Here is a 13952-nt window from a genome sequence, read left to right as displayed (position 1 = left end):
CTGGGACTGCTTATAGTATTTAACTTTTTTTTTTTTTCCATCTCAGGGTTATTAATGCTTATTTTCTATTCTTGACAAAGAGCGATATCGTTTACAGACATGCCGCAATCAAACAGTCTTTACTGAAAAGGCAAGCCGTCTCACATCTCAATTATAGTAATTGCTCTATTTACAAGACACCGACAGAAGTGAGCCTTGTGGGCTGCATCAAAGCACTGTAAATCAAAGTAATCCACTGTGAAAAGGATGGTCTAGCATCCTTGCAGGGCTATTTACATCGACGTAGCCCACAAAATCAATATCTGTCAGAGCCTTGCAAACACAGCCGACGTTCAGCAAGGCTTTGATGCAACGGGAGACTGGGTTACTGCACTGTGAAATGTTATTAGTAAAACAAAAACACTGCTTAGGGTAAAAAGCTTCGACCTGTGAGATACTGTTAGGATGACGTGTATCTGTGAGTTACTGTCTGAAACAAGCATGCAAAGTGTGGAGGACAATCTTTGCAAATCCATCTGTCATGTACATACAGGGGGATTAAAAGTCGGGCGCGGCTGATTGGAAAGTGTGTGTTCCTAATAAAGTGGCCGCACCTTCATTCCTCAGGACCGATCTGCCTGCATTGTTTTTGAGTTCCTGTGCATGCTGACTGATGCCATGACGCTATCCCCTATCAGTCACATGACTGGTGACACAGTGGAAGCTGACTTCCCTGTCTATGAGCACACCCGTAATCTGGCCATTCGAACCCTGCTAAAGCTTTGCATGGAACCATTTTGTGGCCGGCTGACAAACAGCTATCTGCTAAAGATCTGATATAATGCACAGCTGATCACATGACTTGTGGTTCCGTGACCTTCAGTTACATTTCCCCTTAGTGAGTTTAAGGGTGTTGAAGAAAGCAACGTAAGAGTCAATACCCCAGCTAAGGGGAAATGTATCCTTGTGTTATTCTCAAACTGAATACCTAGTGTTTTACGCACCCAGCCCCAGCTCTTTACATGTTGAACGATGTGCAGACAGAACTTCATTCTCACAATGAGAGTCTGTGTCCACTCGCCTCTGATCTGCTCAGACAGTCCATTTGAAATCCATTACTAACCCTCTTCTCCTCCCTTCCACAGCCGCAGGGAGCTCGGTCTGTGCGTTTGTTTGTAAACCAGCTCTGTGTTTCAGAGGAGTAAACATTTATGTTCAATTAATCGGCCAAACGCTTCCCTGGGAATGCTGGGTTTCAGAACCACATATGAGTAGATATTTAAAGGGCTGCGTTACTCCTTAAACCACCCCAAGCCACAATATTTACTTGCAACAAGATAATGGGTCGGGCATTGCCTGCTGTTGTGGATACCCAATGTTGGCACAGCCACGGGGCGGAGAAACATGCCATACTCAGAATAATTTAAAGATTAAAGATCATTTAGAGAATGTTTTGTTGACTGTACTTTTAAAGATCGCTTTGAGAGAGGGTTAGAGGTTTATTTTCACTTTTCAAAGAGCTGTTTGATCTCGGAGTGTGTTTCTAAGTACTCTATGAAACAGTCCCGAGACTACATGCAGTGCTAGACTGGCAAGAATCCCTTAGCTGGATCACGGCAGCTTCCTCGTACCAGTCAGTATTAAACAGCACAAATCCTGCTTTTAATGCAAGTCATAGGATTAGTTAAAAAGCTGCTGCGTGTTTGTTTGATTTTTCTTGTGTGTTCGTCTATGAAGACAAGTTCAAGAAGACAAGTTCATGTTCATGCATGCCAAAATGTGATGCTTAACCCACTTCAGAGTCCAGGGGCCACAAATGTGGTTGTGTCACAAAATGTGTTTTCTCTGCTTTACATAAAATAAATCATTCGCGGTCTGGAGGAGTTCAAAGAAAAGTTACTTTTCCAAAAAAACACTTCCAGAGGACTCGCTCTAAACTAAAACAAGCATCTATAATAACTGCCAGCATCCGCCTGAGCTGATTTTAAAGAGAGGCTACAGGGTCCGAACACCCCGCAGAGAAATGCTGAACCCCACATTCATCTGGAGGGGTGTGGCCCCGTTCAAACCCACCTGCAAAATGTTGTTGCAACAGTGCATAGATTGTGCTAATAGTATGAATTATACCTGGGGGGGGGGGGGTTACTGTGAAGACCGTGACCACACATTATGAAAATCCAAGCAGCTGCACTATCAGCAGTAGTTTGTATGCATCCCTTGTTAAGTTAACACCATCCTAAAGCTTTCTAAGACCACTATTAACAACAAAGATGACCTAACCCTAACCCCTCTATCTGAGAGATCTCTGGAGCCTGTAATAAGGGATTAGCGGCGGTGGCCTGTGTGTCACAGACTCCCTGCTGCTGTTAACCAGTAAACCTCCACGTCACACTGCTACTCACCTCTCACATTCCCGCAGGTCACACACAACTGCACAGGTCACGTGATGGACTCGGAATGTCCGTCAGCAACAAAGGACTGAGCGAGTTCTAGAATTCCGGCATTCTCAATGAGCTGACTGACAGCCACCCTTAATGCTGAAGAGACTCAGCGATTGGTTTTGGATTGTGTCACTGATAATTTGACGTCCCATTTACTGCTGCTACCGGCTGTTTCACCTAATGACTGGCATGACGCTACCAACTGTTAGCATGCCCTTAAATTCATTGATTGAATCCCTGGAAGGCTGAGGTTCTAGATCCTGTGTTGCCTTCAGTGCAGTTCAGCCCCTGTGTTTTTCCAGTACCAGGCACAGCAGTACACACAGCGGTTAATTAAACTGTCAGCCTGTGGAGTTAGAAAGAGCTTTCAATACCCTTCATAATGACTTTCTCAATGCGGGACCCCTCCACAGAGGCAGCCCCCCCCCCCCCCGCAGCTCTACTCGTCTTTAATTACCTTTCACACACGCTGTCCCGCACCCCCCTCGCTGATTCACCAGCACGACTTTCATTAACTCGGCTCCAGTCGCTAAGAGGAACCGCCACCCAGCCCGCCTCTGATCTCAGACTAGCAATAACAGAACTTAATAAGAACTCTGCAGGACTTCTGAGGCTTTGGCTCTCCAGATCACCCACCTCGTAATTCAGAGCTCGTTCTGAACGAGATTGATAGCCCTGCCTCTCTTCCCCCGTAGAGATCTTAAGGAGCAGCTCAGTAATGCACTGCACGCTTACTTTTAGATTTGCAATTGGATAGGTCTGGAAAGGGTTTGTATTTTATTTTTGGCACCCTGCTTTTCAATGGTCTTAAATTAAAGGCTTATTTGGTCAGTAGCTTATCTGAACGTGTTCGTTCCAGAGATCCATGGGAGGCAATCAGATTGTGTAGAAAAGTTCAAGCAAAGTGGTGGTGAAACAAGGAGTTGACCTTCGCTGGGTCTTGGGGGTGTAGGGTTTTCCAGATTGGACAGATAGCTTGGAACAAGGGTCTGAGAGACTGGGGTCCCTGGCTGGCTCCCTGATAAAGGCACGACCGTTGCGCAGGGTAAAGTCATAAAGTCAGGGGAGAATTGCTGCAGTGAGGGAACATAATTAGACGGTGTAAATGTGGGGAGAAAAACGGAGGAAAAATAACTGGGCACTCTATATTACAATGATTTGTTTTCACATGTTAATAACAGGAACCCAATTCCATGACAGAAACCCAAGGGTTCCATTCCAGGATAGTCCTGGGCACCCTGGTATCTTCACAGCTGCGAGCATGACAGAGTGCTTGTGGAAGGCAGCGAGTGGTGGTGCTGTGCTCTCCCCTATCTGGCCCTTTCCCAAGCTGTTCAGGAAGCCGGGGCTCACTTCCGCTGGAAATGGGTTTATCTCGTTTCCAATTACACTCAATTTTCTGATGGAGGTCTTCGATAGCCCACGAACACACACAGAGATCCAGGGATCGAGAGAGAGGCCAGAAAAGGCAAGGCTTAGACTGGGAAACGGGCCATCAGTCTGGGCCCTCTCTCCTTACACCCCGTCCACAACAGTGCTTTCATACAAAGCATTATATTTCTTTAGTGCCGGGCCAAGTCAGCTAAATTCACATTCTCATAATCCCGCCAGGGACCCGTGTGGTGCTGGTGTCTTTGTTTCAGTAACTGATCAGTCCTGCTTTGATTAACTCAATTGTATTACAGTGTAATCCCTATAAAGACAGCAAGACAGACAATCAGACTCTTTGAATTGAATTAGGATTCATCACATGCCTTCCCAATTAGAATGTTCAGACAGCTGCTCTGAATAGCAAACACACTGACGCTTCCCTGCTTGTAAAGATTCTTAATTCCAAACCCGAACATATCCCATATCGCAGTGTCTAGCACAGGGGTGTCAAACTCAGTTCCTGGAGGGTCGCAGTGTCTTCTGGCTTTTAATTACTTAATTACTTAATTGGTCTAATTATTTGATTAACTGGACACATTTAACACTTCTCTTCAGGCCTCAACATGTTTCACAGGTAGTGTACCTTGAATCAAGGGCATTTTTAAAACCATCAACTGCAAAAGACCTTGAAAAATATGAAATATGTCAAATTGAACAAATAATTAGCTCAGTTATGTTAATCGAGAGCTTAAGTTGGAATGAAAACCAGAAGCCCCTTGGCCCTTGAGGACTGGAGTTTGACAGTCCTGCTCTAGCAGTATTTCTTACACTATTTTTCGCTTGAAAATCTTTTCCTGTGAACATGCAAACAGTCTTATTATCTTCCAGTGGCTGTTCATTGTGAATTTATTTAAACAGAAAACCGTGAATTCTCAGATAAAACTATACGATAACTTTAACAAGCTACGGAGACAAACCTAATTCTACAGTAAAACCACAAGAACTACGAGAATCTACGGCCGAAACGCTTGTCTGCTTGACTTAAGATCCTTAAAGCTTTTACCTGCTCATAGTTTTTACCTTTAGGTTTCACGTTCATAATGAATAGAATTTGAATTCATCAGGAATTCGTTTTGAGTAGGAAATGAGTAGCAAAGTCTAGTGTAGTAGCTGATGTCAGCTGTCATTACAATTCATTTACAGACACTTACTGTGAAGCATTACCTCCTTAACTGACTTCACATGCAAGTGATTTCCCTCCTGCATGGCAGAGCTGCCAAGCAGCAGCATGAGGCTTCCACAGTGCAGCGCTGCTCTGCTCCTGCTCAGTATCAAAGCAGGAGTGTGACAGGGTCAGGGAGGTCAAGTGGCCTTCCTCTTGAGGTTACCCGACTGGTTCAGTTGCTGGACCGGGAGCTGAACCCAGCATCTCCCTTATAAAGGTTCACCACACAACCCGGTGCAGTTTTCCAATGCGTTTCCCTTGGTTATACTATGCATGCACCAGAGATTAACATGTTTAAACCTTTACCATACCACTGCAGGCGTGCTTTACCATGCTTGCGCGATGCTGTATTACACTTTGCAATGTGCTTTTCCTGCACTGTGGGAAGCTAGTATAAGTGCTTTTTGACCATGTTTCCTTTTAAGGTATTTCTTTGATGATTTAATAGCTATTGCAATGCAAACACCTCCGCTCACAGCAATGAACAGTGAGTATGAATTTCAGGCTGTGCACCTCACCTCCGCTCACAGCAATGCACAGTGCGTATGAACTTCAGGCTGTGCACCTCACCTCCGCTCACAGCAATGCACAGTGCGTATGAACTTCAGGCTGTGCACCTCACCTCCGCTCACAGCAATGCACAGTGCGTATGAACTTCAGGCTGTGCACCTCACCACCGCTCACAGCAATGCACAGTGTGTATGAACTTCAGGCTGTGCACCTCACCCCCGCTCACAGCAATGCACAGTGCGTATGAACTTCAGGCTGTGCACCTCACCTCCGCTCACAGCAATGCACAGTGCGTATGAACTTCAGGCTGTGCACCTTACCTCCGCTCACAGCAATGCACAGTACCTATGAACTTCAGGCTGTGCACTTCACCCCCGCTCACAGCAATGCACAGTGCGTATGAACTTCAGGCTGTGCACCTCACCCCCGCTCACAGCAATGCACAGTGCGAATGCACTTCTTACTAATAGGGCTATCAGAGAACAGGACCATGCAGAGCTGACGCTGTGCCATTGCAACAGTGTTTCTCTGTGTTCCCCCAATGGGCGGGGTGTTGTCTCCGAAGTGCAGAGCTGTCTTTCTGTCTGTCTGTCTGTCTGTCTCTCTCTCTCTCTCTCTCTCTCTCTCTGAATCATTGCTTGGACAACATTCCTTTCCATGTTAAAGTTTAACTCCATTTATGAGCTAACATTAAACCAGCCTCCCTCTCCCTCTCTCTCGCCCTAGTGTGCAACCTTCCATCACAACCCAAGCTGTCACCTGCAAAGCCCAGCGGACGCACTCACAAAGCGGGTTCATTCTCAGCAGACAGAGCGCTGAAATCTCTCAGCTGGGACATGAAGATGTTTATCTTACAGTTCTCTTGTTTACACTAGCAGTCCTAACAGCCGGCACACACTGCAGATTAAATCAGGGCTCAAGTGTCACAGTAAGAAACACCACACGTCCAATACTCATGTATGCAGCAAGCAACAAAGAGAGACACATGCTCAAAGCTATTTCTTCCAATTGTCATTCGCTTTTAAAGACCTGTAATTCCAGGGCTCGACTGAAGTATTAAGCTGTTTCTTATTCTTGTTAGATGTTTAATTGGAGGGTTTTATTTTCCCTAATGATGATTTGCAGCATATAGCTTTGTGGATCTAGCCCAGCATGTATCCGCTGCCTGCTACACTGCTGGGGAAGATGGAATGCACAGATGGAATGTTGGAATTAAAAATATCAAAGGCATTAGAATCCAGGGACTGTTCACAAAACTCTATGGAATGTTTTAATGAGCGGATCGCTAAGGTCTGAGACCCACCTTTTTGCAAACTGTTTAAAGAGAAGTTTATTCTCATTTTCCTGAAAACCTGTTAATGATTCATTTAGATGGGAAATGCATCAATAAGAACTACTTCACTCTAACATCACTAATTAAATGCAGTTGTTTTGCATTACCACACTTAACTGAATAATGGCATTGTTTGGATGTAAATATCACTGGGAATGTGCAATATGTTAAACACAGAGGACTGCTGCTTGATTTCGAAACCTGTTCACTTTTTAACCTCCCTAATCTATGAAAACACAATGAAATATAAAGAGATGAAGAAACTCTGAGAGAATCTCTGAGTTTGTGTTCGTGAGCGCAGACCTCCTAAACGCTTACAAGTTGTGTGACCAGGCCCTTTAAACTCTTACAAATGAACATTGTGCCACGGCTGTATTCATGAAGCATTAGCACACCAGTGAATGCACAGGTCAGGCACGGGCTGAAGGTCTATCATGAGAGACCTCACATCGCAGCTCCACTGCAAGCTAACAATCCGCTCCTGTTATCTGTGCCAAATCACTGCAGCTGTTTTTATATCTGGACCAGTAAAGCATGTGCTCAGTAGCTTCAGTGCTATTCTTAGATCTTCAATCGAACCTGAATCATCCCATTGATATGAACTGAGAGCAGTCCCTGGCTTGGAATCACACACACACACACACACAGCACACCAGCCTCGATCTGCTTCCTAAACAGAACAGGCTTTGTCAGATTCAACAACATTACTGGGGAGTTGGTTCCAGACCCTCACAATCCTCTGTGTAAAAAAGTGCCTCCTATTTTCTGTCCTGAATGCCCCTTTATCTAATCTCCATTTGTGACCTCTGGTCCTTGTTTCTTTTTTCAGGTCGATAAAGTCCCCTGGGTCGACATTGTCAATACCTTTTAGGATTTTGAATGTCTGAATCAGATCACCGTGTGGTCTTCTTTGTTCAAGACTGAATAGATTCAATTCTTTTAGCCTGTCTGCATACGACATGCCTTTTAAACCCACGATAATTCTGGTTGCTCTTCTTTGAGCTGCAATATCCTTTTTGTAACGAGTTGACCAGAACCTTACTCTTTCTCTATTAAATGTCATTTGCCATGTGTCTGCCCAGTTCTGAATGCTGTCTAGATCATTTTGAATGACCTTTGCCACTCCTATTTTTGTGTCGTCTGCAAATTTAACAAGTTTGCTTATTATACCAGAATCTAAATCATTAATGTAGATCAGGAATAGCAGAGGACCAAATACTGATCCCTGTGGTACACCACTGGTTACCTCGCTCCATTTTGAGGTTTCTCCTCTAATCAGTATTTTCTGTTTTCTACATGTTAACCACTCCCTAATCCACGTGCATGCATTTCCTTGAATCCCTACTGCGTTCAGTTTGAGGATTAATCATTTATGCGGGACTTTGTCAAGAGCTTTCTGGAAATCTAAATAAACCATGTCATATGCTTTGCAATTATCCATACTGTGCAAACACACTCAGACAGCACAGCAGGTACTGCACAAACACACACTGAGTGCAAAGCCGAGCAGCTTAGCAGAACACTTTTTTCTAAGTATGTTTTTCTAAAAAAAAAAAAAAATCAATTTACGGGTGGTGTGAATACACTGTTAAACACCCGTCTGCCAGGAATTAGAATTACCAAAGGAAACTTCACATCCGTGAGCAGAGTTTCAGCTAGAAGTCTTTTCCAGCGCCCTCTGCCAAAAAGCACAGGGGCAGATGAATGAATGCACATTGATTGGTTAGATTTTAGTTTTTCATTTAACCTCCAAATGCTGGATATTCAATACGTAATGGAAGAAATCCTTTTTTTATATAAAAAAAAATGAATTTAAAAAGAAAAAGTATGACCAAGCATGAAAATAAAATGTATCATCTCAATTTTCGTTTCTCTTCCAATAAATAAAGATAACAAATAATCAAATAATTAAATAAACTAACTAATTAATTAATTAATTAATTAATTAATTAATTAATTAATTAATTAAACAATAATAATAATAATAATAATAATAATAATAATAATAATAATAATAATAATAATAATAATAATACAATTCTCCCTTGTGATTCCACTTTCTGACTGGTACTGTTAATAAAATCGCAGTGAATCAGTGAAAAGCCCTTTACTGTAGAACTATAACACAGTGAACCCTCAATCAACCTCATTAGTAAAATAGTGACTGTGCAGTAACACTGAGAACCCACAGAGTTTCAATGTCCTGCCGATTTGACCCCTGAGTGATGCCAATGAAGCTCAGAGTCTGGGAAGACTGTTGGTTTCTCTCCTCTTACCTGTAAAGGTGAAGCGCAGTCTGGGCTGGGAGGGCCTCCATGCGGAGGTGAGAGGGAGTCCCACACTGGACAGAAGCAGCACCTGAGCCAGCAGCAGGGTCTTTCCACAGCTCCACTGCTGCCTCCCTCCTCGGAGCACACCGTTCCAGCACATGTCTCTCCAAACAGACCAGGGAAACAGCACAACAAGAACAAGTTTTGAAGTTTTGAAGTTGGTCCTGTTGCTGGTATCCTGAAGCAATGACAGTCACTTGAAGTCACTCTCCCAGCTCAGTCAACACAGCAACTGACTCACGGCAGGCCTCTTTACTGCAGCACCCTTTCCCAAAAACCAGTGCACAGCTCTGGACTGTTCCCAAGCCCCTTGCGGAAACAATTCTCCCCGTCTATCGAGATCCCACAAAAAGAGGCACAGCTGGAAAGGGCCGCCTCCGGACCCACAGAGCTGACCTTTGAACCCCTCGGGGTCACCAGCAGAGGTTTCAATTGGAACACAGCTGAGCTCTTCAGAGCGCCGAGGGAGAGCAGAGGCTTGGCTACTGGCAGCAGTGTGAGGCAAGTGAGCAGAGAGACGCTGGGATTAGCCAGACAGCAGCCTCTGTGAAAGAGGCACTGCAAAGAAACTCCAAAATAATTACTGATCAGTGCCTTTACACAGCCAAAATACAGCTTAAAAAAAGAAACAAGGCTGCTCCTTCTTTTTCTTGCCCAAAAAATAAATGTCAGACACTTCAAATCCTATTTCAGCCCCCCGAAGGATAGCAGCAGTGCCGAGGTTTGCTGTTTCTCTTGAAGTATTCTCTTCACTTTACTGGAATGCTTTCCCCTCTGTGTGGGTGATTGGCGGTGTGCTTTCTGCTCTGTCCTGCTTGTATCGTTCCTCCTCAGATGAGAGCTCTCTCTCTCTCTCTCTCTCTCTCTCTCTGTCTCTCTCTCTCTCTCTCTCTCTCAGAGACTCCGCTGTAGTTAAATGCAGTGTTTCTCCCTCAGCAGTCACTCCCTGCTGCACAGGAGGGGTGGGAGTGCAGCTGCAGCTTCCAAGCTGCAACCACCTGTTAAAATGAAGATGTAATAATAATAATAATAATAATAATAATAATAATAATAATAATAATAATGGGTCTGGAAGAAGTCCAAGAGAAGGTTAACTCCACAAGTCCAAGAGGACCAATCCAGCCAGCTGTGAATAATCACTCGCTCAGTTCAGGGGAGTTTAACTTGAACAGCTGCTGTTGTCCAGCTTGGCAAGTATTCCTATTCTCATTTATATTCAAAAGTAAACCACCCTGAGCAGGGCTGTCCGACACATTACTCGTCCAAATTCCCTGGTGGTCTGCAGTCCTTGCCAGTTGCCTCTCTATTTTGAAGACAGACTCCCGTCTCCTCTCGGTAGATTCTTTGCTCCAGTTGCAGACTCTCTGTGTGTAACCCAGCTGTCCTGTGTCTTCGGTTTCCTGTAAAGTTTGTGTGCTCTGGCTGTCTAATCTCCCCTCTGCATGTCCCTAGCTTGTCTCCTTGTCGGAGTGCCACTGGCGTTGCTAACCCTGAGAGCTGCACTTGACTGTCACCCCTCTGCTGAGACGGAGGTGGCTGTTTACTACTAATGGGGCGAGCAAAAGGGGGGGGGGGGGGTCTTTCAGGGAGGTTCCCAACACACAACATAAAACTGGCCGGACTCCCTCCTGTCATGGGAGTTATCGAGAGTTAAAAGCTCAGCCACCTTCACCTCTGCCAAGAATCACCCCTGCCAAGGGAATGTGAAAGGAGATTTGTTCCAAGCCTGAAATCTGGACTCTTTACACGCGATCTGAACTTCACTCTGCCTTTGGAACACTGAGAGCCATCGGATCCCGTCCCTGGGCACTGCTCTGTAGAGTCCCCCTGCAAGCTGCAGATTCAAGGTGTAGCGTTCCTACAGGCTCTTACACACAGTGAAAAGGGCGAGGGAATTAAAGTCAAGTGGACAGAAGCAGTGTACTGCTGATGAAGACAAACGCCAAAGCATTTGACCACTTTACTTAGTTTCTTTTAGGTTGAACCTTTTGAAGTTATAGATGAATGAACTACATATTAAAATCCTAGAGACCCACAGCCTCGTCATAGGCATGTAGTATGCTCTGCAGTGAAGCAATAGTTCTTGAGGTGAAAAAACATTTGTGAGAGAATCGCCCCCGTTTGTTTTGGTATTGCTGCATTCCTTACTGCCTCACTGCTAGGCTATGGGTTTGCTTGGTTGTTTGTCCAGGAGCCTGTTATCTACTCTCTCAGCTCCCTCTCCTGGGTACAACAGATAAAGTTATCAGCTCTGACTGCAGTACCAGCACACACGGCAGCAAAGAGCAGAAACACCCAGGTACGATAAACAGCATCGCCATTTCAATACGTAACTCCAGAGGGGTCCAGTACAGGGTCCGGCGCACCGGCCAGCCAGGACCTGCGTGTGGCACTGAGACCCCGGGGCTCCTGGGCTATAGTTAGTGAGTTTCTATGAGAGCTGGTCAGTGAGAAGGGATCTCCGTGTCACTGCTGATGCACCACATCGCACCCCCACCCAACTGCATTACAGGCTTCGTCCAACAACGTTCTGGCTCCTAGTCTGAACTGAGAAGAGCCAGTAAACGTTTTCTCTCGCTCTTGAAATCATGCAGCCACTCGAGGGCTGCCAGCAGTTCACCCAAATGCACCGTTAATTAAAGAAATCCAAAGCTTTAACAAAGCGCCTGGCAACCAGCGTGGATAAACAAGTAAGACTGCCTTCTGATGGTCACCACAGAGGAGTCCTCGTGGGGTTCCCAGCAGGGAGGAGAGAGGCGGTCAGGCAATGCAGTGCTGTACCGCATTTAACATACCAATTACAAACAGCTTGAGGAATTGTGCTCACACTTTTTAATGTGGTTTGTTTTAAATAGTCCAACCGCACACTGTTGCAGGCCTTTACAGAGCTGTTCCCCATGAACAGCTTTAACTTTAGGAAAGGCACAGAGCTGTGTTCACAGTGCTCGAGATGGAAAGAGATGTGTAATCTCAGAGCTGCCTGGAAGTGTTCTCCCACCAGTCTGAAGTTAACTAGCTTATGAGCAAGTGAAAGGTTCTAATGCACTTTCTCAGCTTTCTGACAGCGGAGGGCAAAGTGCTGTTTGATAAATGCACTAGATAGGAATATTTCTTCTGGCAAACATGGCTGCCATGCACAGAGCAAGCTTTGATCAAGCAGGGGAATTGATTAGTGTTTGGTGTCAATCCGTGAGGGCAGAAAGTACTGGAGAAGGAGAAACTGCAGGGGTTTTTTGTGTGTGTGTTTTTTTTTTTTTTTTTTTTATCCTGTGTGATAATGTTGCAGTTTATCTATCTAATGCATTACTTTAATTCCTCTCTGAGCTTTCTTTGTACAGTATCTGCCTTATTACCATATATGAATTGTTCTGTGCCACACTTGTAACATACTGCACTTTTACAACGCTGACTGGAGTAATTTGGTTATTTGTACAAAGGCTACAGGACCGGTTTCTGTATTAGAGACCTTACACTGCCACCTGCTGGTAAACGGCAACACTGCAACGTGTTTTGTGTGACCAAGAGAGGCGAGAGAAATCAGCATTCTGCTTTCTTTTCAGGCTTTGTGGCGACATCTAGTGGCCATTTGGTATAATGACAGGTCCAATAGCAGTACCTGCCATTTTAAGTTTAAGCATCTTCATCTACTGCATTTCTCAAGCGGGCTCCGCTCTATCGATGAACTCATTATAGCTTTTTAATTGATAATATTTAGAATAGCTCTGCTTTCTGAATACACACAGTCGTCGGTTTTAATCGTGCGGTATTCGTTTTTGTAATGGTTATTTAAAAGACTCACCGCGCTGATCTCGTATGTGTTTGTTTCATTACATTAACATCTTGAAATACATTTTTTGAGAGACAAAACCCGCAGTGCTAGAAACAGCAATTACACGAGCTCATCTGATTACATGACTGATTACATCACAGCGTTTTGGCAAAATAAAAAAGTACCGTTTGAAACTGTCTAATGGAAATGCCGGAATTGTGTAATTATTATTATTGGTTTTTAATTATTTTAATTGCATTTGTTACCCTAGGCCTAGCAGCATGTTTTTTTCTGTATTGCTTCTGTTAAATTGGCGTACTGGTTTCATTAACTTACCGTCACTGTTAAAATGCATAAATAATCAAAATACTCAAAAATAATAAATACATCAATCATATCTCCTTTCTCAAACCTGAAAAATATATACGTGTTGATTCCCTTGTTATACCGTTGAGCAGCCTTTGTGGATAACACACGTTACATTTAGTTTGTGCGTGTGTTTTTAACCTCGCTTACCTAGGGGGTGTGTGTCTATAGCTCAGCAGAGCTCAGACCTCAAAATCAAGCGATTCTCAGCTGCCAAGCACCGCCCTGTCTTTAAAAACCCTCTGTCTGTCTCTGGGCTAGGGCGTATCGTTTTGTGAGGTCATTCATTGACGACTTCGGTTTATAAATAGTTGTGCTCACTGCTTCTAAAAATAGCCCGGTATATAAAGTCAGGCGCTGGGAGCCCGATACCTCCAGTGCAGTCGGATAGACGTCGGGAAAGCACAGCGGCGGAGTCTGTGTTACACAGGCTTGCGTCACCCTCAGTCTTTATAACTCAACAGCAAACGACTGTTATTAGTGCTAAAGCTGCAGTTCTACCTCGAAAAACTGAGAACAGCGACTTCTCGATTCAGGAGCCGGATGCACCCACCAAGGCTCGGAGCCAGAGGAGCTGGAAAGCTGATACAACATTGTAGTTTACAGTTTCACTTACAAGACAGTCTGG

General features: G+C 44.5%; 1 protein-coding gene across 1 annotated transcript in view; it reads right to left on the bottom strand.

Moving 5' to 3' along the window:
- Positions 1–13513, bottom strand: part of LOC117963549 (semaphorin-3A-like) — a 50002-nt gene extending 36489 nt beyond the window's left edge. Inside the window, exons 1-2 of the mRNA XM_058988296.1 lie at positions 13475–13513; positions 9136–10187 (exon numbers count right to left, since the gene is read on the bottom strand). Of these exons, the coding sequence (XP_058844279.1) occupies positions 9136–9289 (154 nt within the window). The 5' untranslated portion in view covers positions 9290–10187; positions 13475–13513. The remainder of the gene's footprint in view (positions 1–9135; positions 10188–13474) is intronic.
- Between the last annotated feature and the right edge of the window lie 439 nt (positions 13514–13952).

The sequence above is a fragment of the Acipenser ruthenus genome, chromosome 16, assembly GCF_902713425.1.
Source record: "Acipenser ruthenus chromosome 16, fAciRut3.2 maternal haplotype, whole genome shotgun sequence".
Taxonomy (NCBI): Eukaryota; Metazoa; Chordata; class Actinopteri; order Acipenseriformes; family Acipenseridae; genus Acipenser; species Acipenser ruthenus.
The sequence above is the reverse complement of the archived record's forward strand: the minus strand, read 5'-3'. Positions and strand labels throughout refer to the sequence as shown.